The 24,106-nt window shown below is 40.3% G+C and overlaps 1 protein-coding gene across 1 annotated transcript; it reads right to left on the bottom strand.

Annotated features, from left to right (window-relative positions):
* Positions 1-2,500: 2,500 nt before the first annotated feature.
* Positions 2,501-23,850, bottom strand: ALG14 (ALG14 UDP-N-acetylglucosaminyltransferase subunit). The gene is made up of 4 exons (XM_084291393.1): positions 23,693-23,850; positions 22,424-22,575; positions 17,475-17,597; positions 2,501-2,865 (listed from the first exon to the last, which is right to left on the bottom strand). The coding sequence occupies exons 1-4, from the start codon at positions 23,835-23,837 to the stop codon at positions 2,635-2,637; spliced, it is 651 nt and encodes a 216-aa protein (XP_084147519.1). The 5' UTR covers positions 23,838-23,850; the 3' UTR covers positions 2,501-2,634.
* Positions 23,851-24,106: the final 256 nt, after the last annotated feature.

Here is a 24,106-nt window from a genome sequence, read left to right as displayed (position 1 = left end):
CTCTCTTATGGGCTCACACCCAAACTGATCATCCAGATTAAAAACCAGTTTGCATTCACTGCTTCGCCTCAGTTTGGTCAATCTGGGAAATTTCGTGAAGCACATGCTTCTCGGCGAACACAGGCAGAGATTCTTTTGGCCTTGCTCCCAAAGGTTGGGAGGGAAGTAAAGGGGAAAAAAGTCTTCCCAAGACCTTGAAGATGAAACTCTTCCACATCGGAAGACCTGGAGCAGCTTGGTTTTTCAGAGCAGTCTCTTGAAAAGAAATCAACTGCTACTTTCAGAGCACTTATATGTGGGGTTACAAGTCTAAACAGGCAAGTGATTTCCTTCAGCAGCAGTGGTTACTACGCAGGTGATAGATGGAAGAACATTCTTGGGACTCTCTGGTGTTCAGAGCCAAACTCGTAAAGTTTATGAACCCGTAGTTTGAAAGCACACCAAACCCCTAAATCCAGCCCTGGGCAGGGCCAGAAGGGGCAACAGAGCAGCCAGAGATGCTTTCACAAAGGTATAAATCCACAGCAGGGTGAAGGATGGGATATGTTCTGCTTTGCTCTGAACAGAAGCAGCACGTGAACTCCGTGCTGTCGGAGCCTTGCCTGTGTTTATGTGCTGGGCGGCCTGGGAGGTGGCCGTGCTGCCGGGCCAGCAAGCGATTCAGGCACGGATGCGGTGCATGAATGGGAGCATTCATTGCCTTTCTCTTCTCCTGCTTCTCTGAGCCTCAGGGTGTGATCCTGTGCTGCTGCCCCTAGCCAGGCGCGGAGGAAGAGGCTGCCTCTGTCCTCCTTCCCCTCTACTCCAGTTTCCTTCTAAAACTAAAAGCAAGGTTCAGCTCAGAGAGCACCGATCTAAAATAACGTGCCATTAGCCATAATAAAGTCCAGCCTATCTCCAATTTACTGAACTATCTGCAACTATGTAGAAAGTCCTGATAAGATAGTCCTCACACCAGTTGGAGGGAGGAAAAAAAAAAAAGAAAAAAAAAAAAGAAGATGTTAAGCAGATCAGAACTGCTTTACTCAGGCCATTTTCAAGGACCCGAGTATATTTTGTACAGATCCCTTCCCACGTATTCTTAACCTATTAGCTGCTCTTTAATGTCAGGCACAATCTGGGGTGAAAACCACAAAAAGTGTCTGTTCCAAACTCACATGTGACCACATCAAGGGACTCTAATTGTGTCTCTCCCACAGCTCAGGATTATTAAGCCTGTTGGACAGGTTATAACGGCTGGTTTCCCCACAGGGCCTCGCAGCAGCATGACAGTCATTTTCTACCTAATGTTTTACGAAAAGCAAAATACTCCTCTAACTCCTGTTTCCTAACAGCAGGACCCACAGTTTGTGTTCAGCTGAATGCCATCCCCCGTTTCCTACCTGAATAACTGCTGCAGCTTTTTTGACATCTGATGCTGAGGAAAAGGCTTTAGAGTGCGAGTCTCCTTCCGTGGCAGCACGAGGAGCTGCTGTTGGCTTCACCACAATGTCTGTAAAGTATTTCTACTTTTCTTTGAGCTTTTTGCTTTGTATATGTTTCTGTAGCCAGACACATAGCTCTGTGTGCGCGCAGATGACAGATGTGTTTATATTGCTTCGGAGGTGGAACAGTGTGTAGAGTTACATTTTGCCAGATGAATGTGAAATATTAAAGTAGGCTTCACATACTTAGCTCCAACAAAATAGATTTCAAAAGTGGTTCCTATGGATAGCATACTGTTTCCCACGACAAAATCTTAAGTGCGTATCATAATGCTGAAAGTAAGGTGCTCAAAATGAGAAGGTAGGATATACTGAAACTCAGTCCCTGTATTGGGAAAAGAGAAGGGAATCTCTGTTCCTTCCCCTACAACACATAGTAAGGCTTTTTTTCCCCCTCTATATATTAAAGCGTGAACCAGTTCAATTCTTCCGACTGACAGTTTGCTCTCTGTGATGTAACCCTGATGAGGGTAAGCATGTGAGCTTTGAAGGAAGTACTACTTGTGTCTATAAATACTGTGCCTGTGCATGACACTTGTCACCTTTTTATTTATCTGAAGAACTGAACAAAAAATTTCAAAACATGTACTACAGACTATAAGGACGGCGTTGACAAGCCCAGAGGAAAAATGATACTGCTTTAATGCTTTGGGGGGTTTGGAAGACTGCAGAGTACAAACTGTCATGAAGCCAACTTAATATAACTGTTTCTTTTATACTCTAAGGATTCACAAGGGACTTCACTGCTAGCATACAGGAAATAAAGTCTGTTGTGCTAGAACAAGACTTTGTTTCTTACAATTTAGAAAACTACACAAAGTTTCCTTACAGGAAATGTTACAATTCATACAAATTCCCATATTTATTTGTAGACAAAAATTGCTATTCACATAGCAGGAAAAGTAGATGAAAACAGATGGCATAGACTTAAGGCCATTATGGGTATTGGTGAACAGACCTAGATGATGCCAATAAATACAACTACACAAAAATGTACTTTAATGTAGAGAGATCTTTATTATTGTCTGCTTTTCCAGTAATGGCCGATTCTTTTTCTAACAGGAATCCTTGAAAATAAATTGTTACATGAATGAATTTCTTCAGTGAGGAACTTTCAGAGTTTATTTTAGGTGAAGCCTGTCTTCTCTTGTTACACTATTCGACCAAGATAGACTGACTTGGGATATTTTTCCTTTAGAGCAGGCCACTGAACAATGAAGTAATCTGAAAAGTAGTAAAGAATCTTTCCAGACAGGGATAAAGTTTCCACGCGGCAGATGCTTTCTACATACACAATGATTGCTCTTTTTATTCCTAGAAGCCCAAGAAGAAGAGCAGATATACAGACAGGAACACATGTTCCTGGTCCATTGCACAGTATCTAAAAGAGAAACATTTGATAGAAGTAAACCGTGAGTTTTTTTCATATAGTAAAGAATTAAAAATGCACATATTCTAGTAACATTAAATGTTACACACACACACACACACAAAAAAAGATTACAAAGATATTTTAAACAGAAGAGGCAATTGAATATGTAAAAAAAATATGGGGTGGGAAACCCAAGACATTATTTCAAAGTAGCTGCCAAAGGAGATCATCACTTCATTCTTCAAGGGGAAGAAGAGCTCTGAAATGGTACAGTCTGCCTAAGAAGGAAGCAGAAAGAACTCCCGGGCTCTTGGATTTATAACTAAAACAGCTTCCATTCTCAATCACAGCTTTGTGTTGTATCACTCATGAGATTTATGCACAGATTAAGCATAATAAGGCCAAAGAAGTTTAATTAGGATTACTAAACCTTGGATTCAGTTATAAACCTCTTGAACTTTGGCTTAAGTCAGCAAAACACTTGCCAGTTCAGCAAAAATGTGCTGATGAATTAGGACTTTCATCAAAACCTACTAGCTGATCTGCATGACCAGAGATCTTTTTTTATTTTAGTAAACACTAGTATTTAGCAAAATGCCTTCCTTAGGTAGGCTTATTTCTATGTATGTGTTGCATACGTGTAGTAGAGAGTCTCAAATTCACATGTAAATGTTAACAGCAAAAGAAAGTGGTCTTTCAAACTTAGACACTGATAAACTGACAAACAGCTTGCTTAAAACTAAAAGCTTTAAAGCAGGGTACGTATCAGGCGTACTACCTGAGTATCAAAATTGGTTTCGGGCAAGGAATTTCTTACTAAATTTAACTGCTACCATGTAATCAGCCCTTTTCTGCACAGCTGGGGGTCATGTGGAAATAAAGAGTTCTTTTACAAAACTGTGGTCCTGTATCCTATGAACTTACATTTTTGTTCCAAGTTCAACAGCTTGTGAAAAACGTTATATTGGTGGGGTGGAGAAAAAAAAGTTTCTGTTTCAGGGCTGTAACAAACATTTCAGAAAGCTTCCTTCCCTGCTTCTTGGCGAGATCCCACTGATAAGCTGGATGACAGCACCTTGCCTCGGTTAAAAGTAGACACTTTTGATGTTACTGACCTGCTCACATATATTGTCCTTTGCCTCTAAAATGGACCCAAAAATCTAGTTTGGGGATGTGAAGACCGTAATGTAATACTTTCTTATCAGAATCCACAGATCTTGATATTGTATGTAAAGTTATTCTGATTTTACTGTTTATCTTAATTTATCCAAAACTTGCTGGTGTTTTCTGGCAGACCCTTTGAACCAACATACCGTATACTGTTTGTGTCTCGAAATACTTGTATAAGAAAACTGCAAGAGCGTAATTCTTTTGTTAACAATTACATAGCAAAAAAGTGATCAAGCTGAACACGTCCACTTTGCATATGATGTTTCTGAAAGCAGTCATATTCTCCGGTTTCAAACCTCCTGTAGAACTTGCTTTCAAGTAAATCCGTGTTGAGGCTTAAAAACCTACTCTACAATCTGATGAGAATGAAAATCCATTTTTTTATATATTTGGCTTGGCAAACAAGGATGTAAACCAACCACACTTGGCCTTTTAGCATTTCAAAGAAACTTCCATACCTGTTAACTAAACCATGTGTTTTACCCTATTTCCTGACAAGCTTGATTAATTTGCACTGGTGGTGATCCTGCTATTGGTATATGGCTCCTGACACCTAAATTAAACCATGGTTGTGTATCTCTGTTTAGTAATAGCATTTGTTACTGTAGTCTAAACATAGGTGTATGAATCAACCTGGAGTGTTTTTCTGAGTTTTCAGGGGAAAAAACAAAACAAAACAAAACAAAAACAAAACAAAACAAAACAAAAAAAACATAACCAGGAAATCTGCTGCAGAACCTGCTGTGTTTCAGACAAACATATAAGAAGCACCAAAACAGTCCAATTATTTACTGTTTTTTCTTGTTAGTTGAATATTCAGACTACTGCTTTCAGCTTCAAAATTCAACTCTAACCAGACAGATAAAAATGTGTGCTGCCTAGATAGAAACGCTACTTATCCTTTCCTTGAGTAGAGCTACCTGGAGTACAAGTACTGCCTGTCTTGTCTTCATTGCTCTCCAGGATCTTTTTCTGTTTCATTCGAGTCCCATCCCCTCCCTTGTCCTTTCCTCATTGTCTTCCATTTCAGTGTTTCTCTGCACTCTGCTAGCCCTCTGAGATGTCTCCACCCATCCTCTCCTTCCTCATCTTTGTGGTCTCAGTACTCTCCTCTTTCTGCTACCCTATTCCCAGGCATACTTCCACCTCTCTTCCTTCTGGACTCGCGCTGGCTCTGCATTCTTCTTGCCTCCAGCCCCTGTGAAAGCTCAGCCCAGCTGGCTAAAGCAAGGGAAGAGTTTCACATCCTTCCCTTCCCTTCTACAGTCTGACACAAAAAATAACAATCACTGATGAGATCTATGTCGCATACAAATCCTAACAGTCTCCTCATCCCAGAAGCTGAGGATGATACAGTAGGTTTTATAAAAAGCTGAATTAACAATAAACATGATGTTTATCAAGCCACTGTGCCATATACTGTGTTCTGCTTCCCCCATTAAACTTGGCTAAAGCTCTAGTCTTTCCAGTACTTTGACTGGGTGCAACACACAGCTAGAATGAATTCCAAACTAAATGTACTCCCAAAAGTTCCTGTAATGAAATAATATTAAATTGATCTGTTTGTGAATATATACATAGACCTAAAGGCCACACTGACTTGGTGTTACTACTTTGCTGAGCTACAAGCCAGAAAAGCAATAATCAAAAATAAAATCCTAATAAAACATCTTTACTATATACAGATTTAGTTGTGACATACTCAATTTATACCTTCTACTAGCTGTTTATAACTTGTGATCTGCTTCTTAGATGCTCTTGGATTCATGGAAAACTCCTTGCATGGGGAAAAAGGATCAGGAAAATTATGGAATAAGCATCTCTAAAAAAAATTATCTGATCATAACTCATGCCCTTTCACACATACCCCTTCAAACTAGAGACAGCAGATGTGACTCCGCAGGATCTCTGTATTCAAAACGGCCATTAGGTACTCTGGCTATAGATGTTCATATTCTAAAATCCTCTGTTTTAGGAATTCTGCCCTGAAAAAGACTCTGGTATGAACTTACTGAACCCAACAGGCAAATAGATCCCTATCTGAATTTGGGGTTGTGATCTTCAAGTCAGAACTATTAATCAACCTTTCTGATAATTAAAAATTAACCTTCAGTTAACCTTCAGGACGTGTCAGGAGACATGTCATACCTGGAACTATTAGGGCAATTCCCCTACAAAAATCTTGTCTGACCAGCCCTACTTACTCCCTCTCCCGCTGTCACCAGGAAGAGACAGCAGTGCTCCCGCTGCGTGGAATGCAACACCAGACACTCATCAAGAGACACAAAGGAAACTTCTGAGGAAAGGAGAACGCATGCTCTAAGGACGAGGACCTGGTGCAGACCTGTCAGCTAGAAATGCTGCCATTCGCTTCTTCCCAGCCAGCAAACCTTTCGTGAAGATGGAAAGGAGCTGCATGGTCTGCAGCCTTCCCAGAGCTTGTAAGAGAAGATAAGCTCTCCTTCTAGGGAATTTCAAAACACTGTCCCAAAGCAACTTTTGGAGAATGAGTGATGTCTTCCATCTTGCAAAGATCAAGGCTTTTGTTTCCCCCCCCAGCAGAATCTGTTGGGGAATCTTGTGGGAATTATTAGTGCCCCATGCAGCAGACGCAGCCATCTATTGGGCAAGAAAGGACTAGGGCCTCTACAAGGTCCATCAGGCTATTTAGGGTAAGTGTTTCCCAATGTCTATTTACTTTAGCTACAAGGCTGCTTGTAGCATATTTGCCTTGCATGAGATATTTTTCTGATGATTTCTGGTTTATTTGCTCCAGCCTTCCTCAAAGAAGCAGCAGAAAGGGCGAAAAAAAAGTGTCAAAGACAATTTTTGTGTTGTTGCCTTCGTGACCTCTGCTGCAACTGCCCACGGACTTTCTTGGTCACTGGTCCATCTCACTTTGTTGCCAGCAAGCTGTAAGGGAGCATTCCAGAAGCCAGCACAGCAGGGCTCTTTACACCATTTGTGTTCAGCTTTAATGCAAAGAAATTTCCACAGAACTCTTAAAACTAGCTGCCTGTCTTCACAGCGAGGCCTGTAAGCTCAATCCTACATACTGAAATCCTCTAGCAAGTCAACAGAAGCTGTCTTTTAAAAAGTAAACTAATCAATCTGCTTATTGATGGAGGTTTGAAAGTAAAGCATCAGTATAAAACATTTGTGCTTAGTGATTCTGCAAATCTAATTTCATAACAATCACTTTCCCATAAAAATGGAATAGTTCCTGCCTTTGTGTTTCAGATATTTCCTACAGCTGTTGAAAGAAAACAAGCTAAGCCAGCAGTCTGGCACACAGGGAACTCTGGCACATGGCACCATTGCTGATAAAAACTGCTTCAGAGTTGGTGAATGCAGCACTGTAGCAGAGTGACATTTACCAGCTCAAACACTGAAACCATAGCTCGCAGATTCACTGGGACTAAATGTCAAGCCACTGGTTAGAACAAAAAGTGAGAAAAGCAGAAAACTTGTAGATTTTCCTATAAATATGTAAACATCTATTTGCTGTAAATCTTTAATGAACAAGTATTTGAGTACTGATTACATTTCTAAAATACAATAATCAAGTGAGGGCAACATCAGTCCCTCTAAACCTAGTCAGAAAGTAAACAAAAAATAAAAAAAATAAAATAAAATAAAAATTGTGAGACTTGATTTGCATAAGAAACTGTTACACCAGCTGTTTGTAATGATTGCCACAGAGATTGGCCTTTACCACCTGGACAAGAGTAGAGCAACTCCTCAAAGCCTGGGGCTGGGCAGCTCATAGTGTGGAAATGCTGGCTGTGTGGTGATGCACGCACCTGAGCTGAGCACCACACAGCTCAGCAGCCCTGCTGCTAGCTCCTGGCATGGGGTCAGGGCGCTGCTCGTGCCTCCCTGCTGCCCTGGTAGTGCCCCTTCCCCATGGGGCTAAACAGCCAAGGACATGAGTAAGGGAGAGGACGGTGGAGGCAGAGAACTGCTAAAAGAGGTCAAGGAAAACAGGATGATACAAAATTGGGTTTGACCCAAACTGGGTTAATTGTGTGACCTTTGTTTATCTATGCCAGTAAACAATGCTTTAAAAAATAAAAATAAGAAGCGATTAGGTATTTTCTGCTTCCTAGCCTAAAATGCTTGCTTATAAATCTTATTTTCTTCATATTTCTGCTGGACTGCTAAAACTCAGCTTTTGTTGATAAATACTTCATTTCAATGGCTAATTAACATTTGGGAACAAAAAAGGAACTGTTCGGCTTATGAAAGCCCACAAGATATCTCTGAGGCTTGTCAGGAAGGCCAAGGAAATCTGAATAGCTGTTTCTGATATTTTAAGGAAGGCAAAGGAAAAGGAGAGGACATTTAAAAATGACAGACCCAAATGTGCTGCTCTTGGTGGCTGGACTTGCATAACAACAACAAAAAAGAAATGCCTTAGCAAGTTATAATGTATGAAACATTACAAAAATAGCTTTAGAAAACTCTAGAAAAAAGGCAGGCAAAAAAAGTAAGCCTTGCACAAAAGCAGTCAAAATAACAGTAAACAAACACAATTCAATGACACGTAAACAAGAAACTAACAGGGAGCAGAACGCACTGCCTTGATACAAAGGAACCTCACTCCTGAAACCACAAAGCTGAGCACTGAATAACCTGAAGATCTTTCCGAAACAAGGGAAATGGAACCAAGAATGGTTACGGTGACAGGGAAACCAAACAGCTAGATTTAGTGAAAGCTCTGCAGAAGTCCTTGGACATGGAGAGGACAATTAAAAGAAAAAACATAATAACATACTCATTTTTACGCATGGGCTGGTTTTGGACTTCTGCTTTTGTTAAGTAAGAGCTAGGGTTTTTAATGTTTCAGGAGTTTATTGCCTTTTGTGATTTCAGTCCAATAATGAATTTGTGTGTTTTGTGGGTATTTTGCTGGGGGTGTTATTTCTTTCTGTGGCATGAGAAGTAAGAGAGAATCTGCAATGAATTCATTTGTATTCCACCATGCAAGTTACAGCGTCTCATGAGCTCATCTCCACTTGCTTGTTTTTAATATTATCTTACTCTATGAAAATTTCACATTAGTGCATTGTAAAGTGAAGCATTCAGTTGAACATTTGTTTTTTTTAACCAAAAAAGTACTGAGTGGCTACAAAGGTAGGTGTAATGGGCTTCTTGGTCTCAGCTGTTACCATGTCTTTTCCCACACTTCTCAGGGACCTGCTTCAGCTCAGGGGATCCTAAGCAGCACCTGCAGTCTGTGAGAAACACAACTGTGAACATTACAGCCCTGTAGTTGTGGTACCAGCTCTCTCAATATGGGAGGTTCTTCTAATGAAAAATTAAACAAACAAAGAAGTATTGATGAACAAATATCTCAAACTTGAATTGTAAATTTGTTTATATTATGAGCTCATGATCAAGATGCAAGTATGGAAAGCCAAGAAACCCAGGCTGTATTCATGACTCTGCTGTGATCTCAGCATGGGATTTGGGACCTGGTACTTACTTTTTCTCATATCAATATTTTCTACTTTAACACCAGGAAAACAGTAATTTACTGCTCAGAAGAGATGCATCAAGATTCCTGTATATCCTTCTCAGTGAAGATCTCCAGGTATGATGAGTATTGCTTTTATTAGCATGCATTTGCATTGATGGCAAACACAGAAAATTTGTGACTTTTTTCATAGCAACTAAATCTGAAAGGCTTCAAAAGGTAAATTGTTGGTGTACGTGGAGGTACTGCAGTTATGACAGATATCAGGAATTCTAGGGAATACATTACTACCATTTGGTAATAAGGAGAAAAAAGAGAACTGCCTTAATATTTTTGGTATTTTTCAAGGTTTAAAATAAGCAGGATCCTCCTCCAACAATTCCCTGTTATTGGTGGGGAGGAAGAAGAAAGTCAGGTTGAACAACATAAAGGTCACTAAACTACCTATTGGCCAATTCCTTTTGAAAAACTAAGTTCTCACCCAGTTCATTTCCCTCTAAAACTTGTGTGAAAGCAGCTAAAACTTCACACTATTTCCTGCAGGCTAGGACGAAACATCTAGCTATGTAGTCTGATGTAAATCAGGTAATTAAGGTAGAATTGAATCATACCTAGATACCCTTTTATCTTCTACTCTCCAAGCCCCAGAATGACCATGAGTACAAAACAAAAGTTCCAGTGTTCTGTAGCAGGAGCTTGTGTTCAAGCTAGTCACCAGTTACAGCTTGTAGAATTGCCATGAAACATTTGAGTCCACTCCTGGGCATTTTATTGCTACAGTTCCATTGTTATTATCACACAATACCCACAGTGGGTGAGGTGCTCTTCAAAACAAGCAGAGACTTGTGTGGTTTTAAGGCAGATTACCCAACAAGGGTAAATAAGAACAGTAAACGCCAGACTGGAAGAGAGATGTGGGAGAGCAATGACTTAAATTAGAAAACTGTGCAGTTGGCTTCCTAATGTGCACTGCTTTCTTCTGCTTTCGACAGGAGTATTATTTTCATTAAAGAATAAAAATGTATTAGGAAGCATCATCCAATCCCTCATTTTCCCATCTGTTAAAAAAAAAAAAAAAAAAAAAAGCTGGAGAGAGGGAGACAAAAATCCTACCTGGTGAGTTTTTCTAGAGGTGAAAAACCCTAGTTCCACAAAATTCTAGGGACCAGATACAACCGGATTTAATCATAACAGCAACAAGCATTGTCACTTCTGCCTCCTAGGCACTTAGTTGCCTGGCCCTGAGTTACTAGCCAACTGTCCTCAGAGGTAAGAGATAAGGCAAGGAGCAGCACTGACGTGCCATGCATCAGTCTCCATGAGCAAAGCAGTAGTAGAGAGACTCCCAGTTTCTGGACCTCAGCAGAGTTCAGGAATGTGGCTACTTGATGCTGTCAAGCCATAAACAGCTCAGGTCTGTTTCTGGGTATGCCTAAGGGCTTATATGTTGAAAGGAAGGATAACTGGGGTCATGAAAAGTCTCATGAGTTAGGCAACAGCATAGGAAGGTAAGTTTGAAAATCTAGATTTGGATGCATGCAGAAATGTGCAAGTTTGACTTTTTTTTGGGTTAAACTAACCTTAGTTACCCTACTTAACTGCCCCTGTAATCAGGCAAAAGGTGGCAGGTCTGTGACTGGAAAGAAAAGGTCTTCTTTGGAGTGATAGTTTCCATCCCCATACACGATGCCGCAGATACATGGAAGCAGAAGGGGATGTGAGCACAGCATTCTCCCCAGCCTAGCTACCAAACATAAAATGAGAATCATAGAACCAATCAGCCAAAAACAATGATGAAGGACAGGCAAGAAAGTTGTACTAATTCTCAAGTCTGGTGGAAGGTTGGTGCTGGTTATTAAAGCTTTAAATTAACACCCAGACTGTCAATGAGACCAGCCAAGCATCATCATCTCTGCCAGACGTCTGTGTGAGGAAATAGTGGCATGAGTGAGTTGTGTAAGAAACTGGAAGATGGATAAAAAGTTGCTTAAAAAAGAACAAGATCACCACGGCAGATGAAGGCTGGAGAATAAATACCTACCTACATTACCATGGAGTACCAACAGCCTGTTCTTTATTGCTGCTACTTCTAAATTTGTGGGAAGTAAAAGAAATTTGGCTTTGTGTAGATGAAAAAGTTGGTTAAAATGCAATTCAGCAAAGGGCCTGTGCCAAACACATGGAATGGCAGTTACCAAACCACACCTGCAGCTACAAACACTAGGTGCTGGATGTCTTTCAGCAAGCTGTTATTGCACTTACTGTCACCTTGCCTGAGTGTCAGCCTGACAATGGGCTTGGTCAGAGAGACACAAGAAATACTATCAAACCTTCTAGAGCCTGTTTAACTGTAAGAGAGCATCTCATCTTCTATGTCAAAAAGAAATGCTTATTATAGCCTGCTTTTACTTGGAAGGAAAGGAGAAATGAAATCCAAAGATTAAATTAAATCATACATACTAACAGTGACCTGAAATGAGCCTTTAATTGCAAATCTCAACGTGTCTCTCATTACTCAAGCATTCATTTAAGTAGAACTTTGAATAGGTACTTCAGGTTAGCTACAATTTATATTTTGTAGTACTACACTAACTGTAGTTGCTATAACAAGAATCTGCATCAAATACCTGCCTGAAACTTCTTCACAACACAAAACCCAGAGGTGTGAGCAGTCTGTGCTGGGTGGCAGGGCCTGGTTCAGCTGTCAGGTTTGGCAAGACTGCTCGCTTGAAACAGGGCTGTGTGATGTATGTGGAAGTAGCATGACCAGGATCTGCATTAGGTTCATGACAGAGCTAATGAGTTAAGACTGATCAACCTTTAGTTTAAATTGGACTTAAATCTAAGCTAAGATCTCAGTTAATCTTTACTGCTATTGCGATCCTCCTTCTGAAATATGCTATCTACAGGCATGGCTGACTGGTGGTAGCAGAAGACACAGCTACCAAGCTAGCTGTAAAGCAGCTAACCTGAATGGCTTGAGATGTTTATCTCTGCTCAGCAGAGGGTAATTCGACACAGTGGCTGCAGGGTAGCTGTGTGCAGCACACACAATACAAAGTAGAGGAGGGGCAAATGTGACTCATTTTCATTAACACTAGTAAGTTACAACACAAATTTGGATGTCTTCACTTTGTTTTCTTTTTAGACTATACAACTTAAATCACTGGTCTTAACCTGATGTTCTCACTCATCTCTTTTGACTGTTTTGATCTTAGAAGAACAACAGTTGATCAGACATTGTAAAATCAATTTGATCCAAAAGAATTATAAGCAGGGGAGAAGGATTCAGTAAACAAAAAAAAAAAGAACCAGCTAGTCTTAATACTGTATTATACAAAGTTCACTTGTTATGAAGTGAATAGAGGAAAAAATGTCACCACCCAGATTTTGTAGTTTTCCACCAAGTTCTAATAAGAACCGTGATATACGGGACAATAGCTTATTATTCATCACAGCCATTTATCATAAGTGCTATGAACTTCAGACATTTTAGGCAGGGTACAAAGAATGGAAAATCTTAGCTAAATGAAATAATGATTTCCTTTCATATAGTTTGCTGCAAATACTTCTGTAACAACTCCAGAAGCTTGCTGTAGTGAATTGAAGCAGCCTGGGGACCAGCGTGTGTAATGGGATGTGCAGGCCTGAGATGAATCATACAAGAATTGGTAGGCTGCTAGAAGCATAATCAGCTGTGCAGATTTCGGGCTTCTATAAAAGTTTGCAAAGGAGAGTCCTGTTCAGCTGACAGCTGGTGGGGAGGGAGGCAGCGCGGCTTGTTGTACTTGCTGTGCAAATGTAAACTTCTTACTGGAGACTTCCCACGGGAAGGAGGCTCGAAAGTGGAAGGACTGCCTTCTTTGCCTGATTTAACCCCGGCTTTTCCAAGCAGCAGTGGCCTGAAAACATCTGCTTATCTCAGGCTCTGTAGAGCACTGAAGCCTCAGACACTGCTGAGGAGTGTCCCCAGAGTTTAGGATGCACGATGCAGTAATGACTGGAGCTGCGGAGCTTTGAAGGAGAGTCCAGCACTGACCCAATTACACATCCCATCTGTGGCTGAAAATGAGGGCTGGATGCAATCTCTGTACGCTTTTCTATTGTGTGGTGCATGTGTATCCTTTGTTTTCAGCTTGACTTTGTGGTATGCCAGAATGCCTGGAGTAATTGTGATTCAGCCAAAGGGCTAGATCACCTGAAGACCTGGTTTCAGGGTTGGCAGATGGGCCCAGAGACTACGAAGACAACAGCTCCGTGAGGAGCAAGAAAACTGAGGACTAGGATCCTCTGAACTTGTAGCTACTGACTGTAAGCATGTTGTAGAAAGGCTGTAGCATTATGCCTCCTTGGACAACAAATAGTCTATAAAAGATTCAATAACTTTTCCCTATCTTTGGGAAAATCTCTGTGCAGCTCATCTATTTTTCTGTATCTGTCTAAGAAGGATTTGCATCTTTCCCTAGATAGCAGATCTTCTATCACCTTATTTTGCGTTTAAGTTTCTTCTCAACTTTTCTCTCAATGAAGGCAATAAAAATCTCTTTTCTCTGACCAGCTGCCTGTTTTCATAGTAGGATTTTGCAGTCTTTGAGGCTATAAGTGCATATTAAATCTGGCTGCAGCTGATGGTGTTAAACTTTCTTTTTTTTTTTTTTTTTTGGGGGGGGGGGTAGAAGGAAGGTGTAGACAGAGCATGCTGGCACGAGCCTTGCTTTCCTGGAATTTTAGGTCTCGGCATAGGAAGCCCAAATAAGGTTGACATGTTGTAAAAACTACCCAGCATAGATGTGCCTGCAAAACATTTTTGGTACCTATATTTCTAGAATTCTGTATTTGGCTATAAGAACACAAGACAATCATCACTTCTGACGTCTTAATTCTGTTACTTGGTTTAATACCTCTAAAGGGATTTAACTTTGCAGAGTGCAGATGCTCATAACTCAGAAATGGGCCTCTTGAATATGATCTCAAACTGAACAACTCAACTAACTTTTACATTTCTTAAACCCTCTGGGGGCCCATTTTAAGTGTGGGTCAAGTCCTGCAAGACCATAAAGGTCTCCTGGAAGTTGTTCAGTTCTTTCTGAACTCACTGTCTTGAAGAAGGGTTAGATGAAACTGCCTTCTCATGTAAAATAAGAAGCTTTGCCAGAAGATCGGTGTGAGATGTAAAAGGGACACAGTGCTCATGTAAATAAGTACATATAAATTAACTCCTGTGCTGCTAGGTTTGTTGCTTTCCCCCTCGTAGCTATTTTGGCTCAATAGTTTTGCTAGGTATGCCAGCCTAAGCCTATCTGCTCCAAACTTGCCTTTGTGCACCTAATGGTTTCTGTCTCCCTTTGCGCTACTTCTCTTGTCCCGTATTCCTTAAACTGAAACTACAACAAATCTGCTTTTCTCTAGCTTTTGGGTGTCTGGAAAAGACTTCAAAGGATAGAGCTAGTATTCCTTCAAACAACAAGTTTATGACAAGCCTAAAAGTAAGTGTAAAGATTTGAGGATCACATGTGTGTATAAATGACTTAGAAGCAATTCAAATGTGTGTTTCCTTCTTGCAGTTCAACAAAAACAATTGCCTAGACTGAAACTGTACTCTGCCCTTAAGCTCTACTGTTCAAAAATATGAAACTCTCAGCATGATGTAATAGTGTGCTTGCTTCTATATTCGGGTGTCCGTTTCCATGCCAAAAGTTATAGATTAATCCTGTAAACTCCAGCACTTTTTCCACCCTTTCTGGGTCCTTAAACTACTGATCATTTACGTTCTGCCAAGAATAGGGCAAGTTGCAATTCACTGAGAACATTTTCCTCTAAAGGCAATTAAATATGACCAGTTGCTTCATGTATCGCACAGGATCTTTTCACTGGCAATGCGACGCATTTTAATCCCCATATCGCTTTACTTTGATAAGTGCTTTAAAATCTTTACAGCTCTCTGACTTACTGTGTTTTGAAGAATTCCTAAGCTATGAGATACATATATACATGACTAGTAGTGTAGTATGCAAAGCTTCTTTGAAGTGGTATAAGATTTGGCATAAAGTCAGAAATATTCCTGCCAGTGGCAGTACCTGCTGCTGTTGTGGCCAGTGATAGTACCTGGCAAAAAACATTTGGGAACTCCCTCCCCTCAAGCCCTTTTCTAATCATGGATAAGGAATCTTTGGATGGAATTTTGAACTAGTGTTTCCCTTAAACTCTGCAAAGGTCTTACAGGCCTTGCTAAAATGTATTCCTAATTTTATGAGGACAAGTGTTTTTCAAAAGCATTAAGCTTTAGATATCTTATCAACTCCAACCACGTTTCTGGTAATTCTACATGTAAATCCCACTGTCACTTTAAATTTCTCTTGTAAACAGAGGAACCATGGAACTAGTAACTTCCTGCTCTTCTCCTAGGATGTGTCCTATTGACACTTTGTGTAATATATTAATCTACACAGTGGGTTTTGCAGTCAGTTTCTTTTGCAATATTTAGTTTAAAAATATATATACATTAAATGAAATCAGTGGTGTAGCAAGGTGATTCCTAAGTATCTGATACCTTTTCTGTAAGGTATCTGCTTCATGTAAACTACCCATTAATATTTCCCCCCCAAATGAAAATCACTGTAGAAAGAAAAGTATCCCCTCCCCCATCCCAACTTTATAGGCTTGAAAAAAAAAGGACTGAAAAGAAACTGTGTGTTGTTCTGCTCATTAAACTGTTCTGAAAACTTCAGCAAGCAAATAGCTTTTGATCTAATAGGAACTGAAAAGTACTACTGAAGCCCGTGAGATCATACAGTTCACAGCAGCTTCTCTCAATGTTCAAAATAACACAGTTATATTTGAGCCTCTTTGGAACGAGCCATACAGTTCACAGCGAGAGCTAAAAAAAAGTCCATTTACAAACATCCTCTGTGGGTATATATACATCGTTACTAAATTATGAAAAATAACTTGCAACTGCACAAGTTTATACAGGTCTCATTTAAATATTAAAAGTAATAATAATATGAAATTCTGCTAAAATGTCTTTTAAATCCCAAGTTTGGATATCTGATACCTTAATATGACAACTCTAGCAAAAGGTCAGATTTTATCAATTTTTTTCTTAAGGAATGGTAGGACTCAAACCATGGAGTCCAATGCACTACCTTCTGAGTCCTGCATTAACAAAAATCTTTATCGATCAGATATGTCTTACTATTTTGTTTATTTCTATAACCTGACAACCCTGAATGCTTCTGACTCTATAAAGTGTGTAGAATATTTTAAAATGTATGTTGTAATTAGCATGGGATTGCGGTTTTGTGAACAGCTAGAAAAAGCTACCAGAAGTGAGAGGCTCTAGTTGATGTTTTGGCAGGGATGCTTTTTGTCATCAATAATTGTTAGTCTGCCATAGACTAAATACCTATGTATCTAGCTGAAAAGCTAGACTTTATCCCCTTCTACAGTACGTAACAGGTTTGATTGGGCAGGTCCAGCTCGGTTGGTAGATCCCCTAGTATTGACTAACCAGGTGGCCTTTGCCAAGTAAGCACGAGAACTGAATTTGTATACATTTCTGCTGGTCTGAACCTGTCTGTTCCAGACTGGTCATACCATTTCTGGAGCAAGACCAGCCAACAGGATAACCGGGCTTTCAGGCATAGTTTGTGCTGTCGCAATCCTGAAGAGATATTATCAAGAACCTGCAAACCTGTTTGTGGTAGCTCTACTGGCATTCGCTCCCTAATGTTACCTGAAAACTTTGAGAAAGGATACTAGTTTTGCTGGACTAATTCATTTGCATGAAACCATTCTGTTTCTTGGTGTATTGCTACAATATCTCTTTCAGCTTTTAGTGTTCAAAAATGTATGTCCTGTGAACTGTAGAACTAAGCACACACATGTGATACAGTCTGCAATGTCTCGATATTCCAAATGCTTCTACAATGAAGATTAGCAAATTCTCAATACTTAAAAATTTACCTACCAAATCTGGTTTCAGTTTGTAGGTCAAAGGAAAGGAATAAAGTATGGAGTACAGGGTTGTTACCACGGAAGAGATCCAAGATTGTCTAACCTCGCGGCTTCTGGGAATGCGATCAAGGGTGAACTGTAAGAGAGCATGATAAAGCTGAATTGTTATTTTTTCTAAGAATGTTGTTGTTCCTTCTATAGAGTTATTAGACCTCTCTGTGCCAACATTTTTTTTTAATTTTTAAATCTAGGTTGGAAATATTTGGGTATGAAATCCTTTCTTAGATGCCTTATTCACTATCATGCTTAGCACTCTTTGGAATGAGGTTAAACAAAATACTAGAACTATATATCTATTTTTAAAATCGTTTCCTATGTTACTTTAAAACATTCCTAAATTTAAAAACAACTCAGCTGGAGCAACTTCGTCTGCTGTATGTTAACTTATTGCCCCTCCTAGTGGTCACCGAGACACATTTCCAGGTTTCATAAACTAGTCCAAACAAGGTGACTCTCTTTTTATTTCCTGCTTAAACTCATCGTGGATTTACATTGCAGAAAATGTAACAACTTTTCCCAATTAATGTCCAGTGCAGGCTACTAAAAATGTAATAGCAAATATCACTCTCCTTTAAGTGAGTACTCAAATATTCAGAAGAATATGCAAGACATAGTCAAAATGTAAAATATTTGCATTTTAAAACAGGAAAGAACATAAACTAATATTAAGTTTAAGAAATACTATTCATTGTTTTTTACTTAGGCAAAATTAGAGATCATCCCATGTGTGTAAAAGGTATCGAATTAACAAAATACGGATGTTTTCTGTTTGTCTCAGAACGCTGTATGCAGCCAATGGTATTCAGGCTTCATGCACTCTCCCCCGATGTCTTTGACATAGAGGAACTGTACCTAAGAATTATTGCTACAGCTGGGGGTAGTCCTGATGCCCATTCAATTTGTCATTGTTGAGATGAAAAACAAATACATTAAATACACTGTACTGCCCAGTGATGCTGACATATTGTTTAGATCTGGACAGCGGTCACTAACTTCACATGGGACACCAGATCACTAACGTTAGGAGTGAGGGACTCTAAATATCATTACACATATTGAAAACTCCCCATTTACTTCAATGACGCCATATCTGACTGATACAATTTAGCCCTGCTGACTTGTGACTAGGAAAGGTGATGTTACCAATAGTTGCACATTAAATACAAACTACAAATCCGTTTTGAATAGCTATAACTCAGGTCTTTTTTATGTGAAGTGGAAAGAAAATAAAGAAAGAACCCTTACAAATGCAGAATATTAAGTTAATTTTCTTGACTGAAATTATCTTGTTTCATTGCAATAAGGTTCTTTAATTGTTGTAATACTGGAAGGCGTTAACAGATGTTACAAACTGGCTGTTTTATATTTTATTTGAAGGTGTTGTAACTGATTGTATTAGTCTGATAAAATATGGAAAAACAAACGTGCCCTCTGTTCCCCATTTAACAGAATTCTGGTTATCACTATTTCTCAAAGCTTTGTAAGAGATCAGGTGATAAAAAGAAATGCTGTTAAGTGAAGTTTAGACTCTTTCACAGTATGCTGTCCTGTAAGAAATATGTATTGACAAGGTAGTTTTAGGCAGATCAAGTTTTAGTAGAAGCATTTGGATGTTCCCTTCACTGCAAGAATGGTATTAAATAATAAAGTTTTTGCCAAAGAACTGTATGTAATTTTCTCCATCATAAAAAAAAAAAAATCACCAAAATTTGGCAGGGACCCTAAATGGTATAGAAGTAGAAATTTAGTTGCAGAATTGGAGTAAAGATCAGACTGGTTTTATCTATATTCTTCACAATACATGCTTGAAACTTTGCACACTGACGTCTGTATTGCATATTAGAACTTCAGCCCATGCATCAATCGACTCTTGAATATTTAGCTGGGGAACAAAATAGAATTCTGTTTAAAAGCCACTGCCAGGTGTTTCTCCAGTGTCTCATCTAATGGAGTACTGCTAGTATTCTGGACAAAGGCACCTCCTGAATCTTTTGTTGGAAAACTGCATAATATGTCTGATATCAGAAACAAAAAAACTCTTCCCTAAGTTCTGTGGTCTCATACTGTTGCATTTATTTTTCTTACTGCTGTAGCAGAATCAGAAACCTTTTCATTATTTGCAGACAAATGTTCCAAACTGGCAATTCAATGATATTGACAGGGTATTGCAATTTTAAAACCAGCGATGTAGTCCTTACCTATTTAATAGCACAGTTTTGCAAGCATGCAGGGAAAAGTTGCATGCATGCATCATGGAAAACTGTCATTGCTGTGAATTGTTAAAATATCCTCAACTGAATATACTGCAATTTTTCCACAGAAACTGGGTTTATGTAGTCCTTTTTCATGCTGATGAACAGGATTTCCTAGCATGATAACTTTCATGAAACATAATGGAAAAGATCGTGGTCAAATAAGCATTATGTAAAGGCAAATTAATCTGGCTTGTCCTCTTACCCATGGTGAACAGGGGTACAAGATCCCTTGAAGAATGTGTGTTATTCAGTAAACATATGTAAATTGTCTTTCTTCTGCTAGACTAAGTCAGCAGGAGCTGAAGCAGGTTCTCTGTGCTGAGTGCAGAAGATAACCTGGCTATCAGCTGTGGGGGCAGCCAAGTAGAATTACTGTGGTTACAGGTTGGGAGCCAGAGAAAATAAAGTGATAGCAGGACCAGGGACTTCTCTTAGGAGGCTCTTTGGATTTTATTTTCCAGAAGACTTAGTGGGTAGGTGTGCAGCATTTCGTTTCTTGTTAGCAAGATGTTGCTTTTAGCTTCTTTTCCTTCTGCCTGAATACTGCTGCTTTTATATCTGGGCTAAACCACGTATCAGAAAGAAAAATTGGTTATATTTGTGGCTTTTACATAGTAATTTGCTACAGAAGTACACTGATTTTCTCTTAGATCATTATTCTAATCTGTCTTCTGTCCAGTCTTTAGTTCTGGTAAAATATACTTCCTTGATGAGAAGAGGAAGGGAATGATTGTGGATTGAAGCTTTCAGAGTTTTCCCCTTCATTTATTCAAAGCTGCAAGAAGCCACTAATGTGATTTTTAAATGGGTATGTACTCTAGCACCCTCAGTGCCAAAGCACACATTAGTTGAAAGCATACTCTGAAAGTTGGCAAATACATGCTATAGGCACGTGACCTACACTTTCCAAAATGTATCTTCTATTTCACTCTGAATATTTTTGCTCAGTGGAAAAAGAATGGCCAAAGTAAAGCGAGCATCTGTTATCCAGACAGCAAACTCAGATGCAGCCAAGTACGTTCCTCTGGCTTTCAGTGCTCAAGGAAAATATAACTACACGATGCGTTAGCAGTTGGCTGGGGGTAGGAAAGGGAAGTTGCTTAGCTAAGTGAACTAGTGAAAAATACATTATTTTTTTAATACTTGAAATATGTATTTTTTTAAGAAACTTAATAACTTAGGGTTGGACACTTTTCAGATAAATGAATATGGCTCTTGATGCAAATGGCCAATTACCAAACAAGATTTCTCTGAATTATGAAATACCTCCTGCCACTTAACTAAACTCATCCATGGTACACAACAAGAGAAGAGACAGCCACACTGAATTTTAAATGAAGCCATCCCCACTCGATACAGCCATCTGTGGAATGTAAGGAACCTTCACCTTTAGAGTTGAAAGTGGAGTAGACAAACCTATAAACTTCATTCCTGAGTGAGCTTGTTGCTCACCTTAGCAGCAGTTGCTTTACAAGGAAAGGGTCTGTTCTGAAAATCACTAGTACTGAGTTCTAGTTTTCAGTCCTATCAGTGTTGCTGAAAACAACAGAAATACTGTAAGTGCACCATTAGAAATCAATGCCGCATAAATAAGTTATTTATGACATGTGCAGCTTGCTCAAAAGGAATAAGATTTTTGTAATTGAAACATTAACTTCCATTGTACTTTTTCCATTTTCTAAATAAAAACGTAATCTTTCTACTAATTCTGCTGGACATCAGATTGTACTTTACATCAGCAGGGAGTCATACTGCTGGTCTGTTAATGATACAGTCAACTGGCTCAAAACAAGCAAACATTTGATAAAAAGATATTCAGAATATTTTCATGACTTTTCATTATTTTTAGGAATTCAGTGTTTGCTCAGGTCATCAATCAGGAAACTACTGACATTAAGATGCCTTAAATACTTTTAAGCACTTGTGTAAGTGATGCTCAGTTTTAAAAACAAAGTAAAACAGTCTAGAAACACAAAAGGAATACAACTTTAATCAAGGCTTTCTTAGATAAAACCTTAGATAATACTTCTTTCAAAAATATACTTATGTCACTGACGGAAATGCCAAAATAAAAAATAAAGTAACACCACCAAAAACAAACAAACAAAAAAAACAAACCATATTTCTATACAAAGATTTTTATAGCTACAAGTAATGCTTCTGTGACTAACTAGTTTACTGAAATAAGGGAGTTGTTCTTTTTTTTCCCAGTGTGCTTTTCATGAGCACTAGATAGCCTTCTTTCTACAGCAGTTACTTTCACTACACTTATGTTCCCCCATTGCTTTAAATGGATTAGCATGTTAACCAGTGGTAAAGACCATTTAAAAAGAAAGTAAGGAAGGTAGGAGTGAAAATTGGAAGCGACAATGGCATTTGCTATTTTTAAGTACTTTGCATTTTCAGGGTCTCTAGTACAACATCAATCAATTTAATTTATTTAGCTCACCTTTAGCAACATAAAATCCAGTATGTACAGAATGGCACTTTAGCTGAACTTTAGTGAAAGTGATTATCAATAGCTAGAAAATCAAAAACACAAGCTGATCTTAAAAATAACCTTTTAAAGAATCACTTCTAAATTGCCTTGAATTAGAATGTCATGTTGAGATCAATTTATCTTACAAGAGCATATTTAACAAGTTACCTGGGAATTGGAGAACCTTTGAGCCCTTTTTTGTTCAAAAGAACGTATTTTAGCTTCACTCATCTTATCTGAGTCTGCAAAAATATAATGTCTAGGCGAGTATGACTCTGACAAACAACTAAGTAACCTCAGGATTTCTGTTGTGTGCCCTCCTGTAAGAACAAAATAAACTGCTGTTAGTACATGAAATATTCTGTAACTTTCCATTTCTTCAGTTGGATTAGTTGCTTTTCCTTTTACAATTTTTTGGTACTAATAGTATCAGTCACAATCTTCTGAAAGGAGAAGATTTCGATTAAAGGATGATTGAGACTGTTTAAGTAACACGAGGACAACTCAGGTCCCACTGAAGCTATACGGATGGAAGTTTTTCAGTTAAATGAGATTGAAACAGGATCACGCAGAAGTGAGACATTTGTGTTTAACGTCCTGTACATCATGCAAAAATAACTGGGTAGAGTTACACTGCAGTCCCTATTCAGAGACCGTACCCAAGCCCAGCTGTCAAAATAAAACCAAATGGGAGCCCACCAGGAGCTGCACCTTGGACGTGTGAGCTGCCTGAGTGTTCAGCCTATGGCCTGGGAGACCAGAGCTGGGGACTGCGCTGTCCCAGCCTGTAATGCTGGAGGCGAGCAGGCAGCAAGGTCAGCGCAGCAGCTGAATGCCACGCAGCGGCCAGCCCAGCGCCAGCCAAATGCCTCACCTACTGCCCTCGCAGGGCTGCCCAGCTTTTAGCTGCAAGGTCACTTTGCTCGGGGCGCCGATCTGGCAGCGGGCTGCAGAGAAGGCAGAAGGTGTGGTGCTCTGGTTTTTTGGTCAGTTTAGCTTCCAGAGCCGGGGCTGGGTGCATCCCGGTGAGGCGGGGAGCGGGCAGGCGGCGTGGCTGCGTGGAGTCTGCCCGCGTGGGGCCGGAGCAGCCTAGCAGCAGGGTGCTGTGCCCCCAGGGACGCACAGACGCGTTGCAGCCCTGAGCTGATCCGTTATTTCACCCGGGAAAGCTTTTCACGTATTTATTTTTAATGCGCACACCAGATCTGGCGGGACCGAAGCCCACCCGGCCGCCAGGCAGCCCCGCGCTGCCGGTACCCTCTCGCCACTCAGCGCATCAGGCGCCCGGGGACACGGCTCCGCCGCGACTACAACTCCCGGCACGCACCGCGGCGCCCCGGGGAACCCCACCCTCGCACTCGCCGCGCGCTGCATGCCGGGAGCTGTAGTTCCCGCTGCCCTCCGCGGGCTCCGCGCCGCGCGCCGACCCCTACTCACCGGAGCCGGCCACCACCAGCAGGCTGAGGGGAGGCGCCCGCCGCCCGCGCCGCCTCCTCGCCAGGAGCGCCACCGGGACGAGCAGGAGGGGGAGGAGCAGCAGGACGGCGGCGGCGCCGCTCAGCGGGGGAAGCGGCGGCTCCATGGCGCCGCGGCGGGCGGTGCCTCCCGGCCTACGGCAGCCGGCGCGGCTCAAAACTCCGCGCTGGGCGGGCGCGGGCCCCGGCACGGCCCCCAACGGCCGGGCGAGGCCCCCGTCGTTAAATTACACCTTAAGTTACACCTTAAGTTACACGTTAAGAAACACCCGTGCTATTCCCATCCATCTCTTGCAGTTCTACACGTTACCCTTAGTCCTTTTCCTTCTGAAGTTAGTGAAGTATGTAAATTGGCAGTTGTCTGAGGCAGCGACTA

The sequence above is a fragment of the Netta rufina genome (genome assembly GCF_964035555.1).
Source record: "Netta rufina genome assembly, chromosome: 8".
Lineage (NCBI taxonomy): Eukaryota > Metazoa > Chordata > Aves > Anseriformes > Anatidae > Netta > Netta rufina.
Note: the sequence above shows the minus strand (reverse complement) of the source record. Positions and strands in the feature narration are given on the sequence as shown.

Bases quoted from the DNA above. Each gene is read 5' to 3' on its own strand.
- ALG14 (XM_084291393.1), bottom strand. From the start codon at position 23,837: ATGGAGCCGCCGCTTCCCCCGCTGAGCGGCGCCGCCGCCGTCCTGCTG. The intron at 22,576-23,692 runs GTGAGTAGGGGT...TTGTTCTTACAG, and splicing joins GCTGGTGGTGGCCGGCTCCG to GAGGGCACACAACAGAAATC. The intron at 2,866-17,474 runs GTAGGTAAATTT...TTTCTCTTTTAG, and splicing joins ACAAACTGAAACCAGATTTG to ATACTGTGCAATGGACCAGG.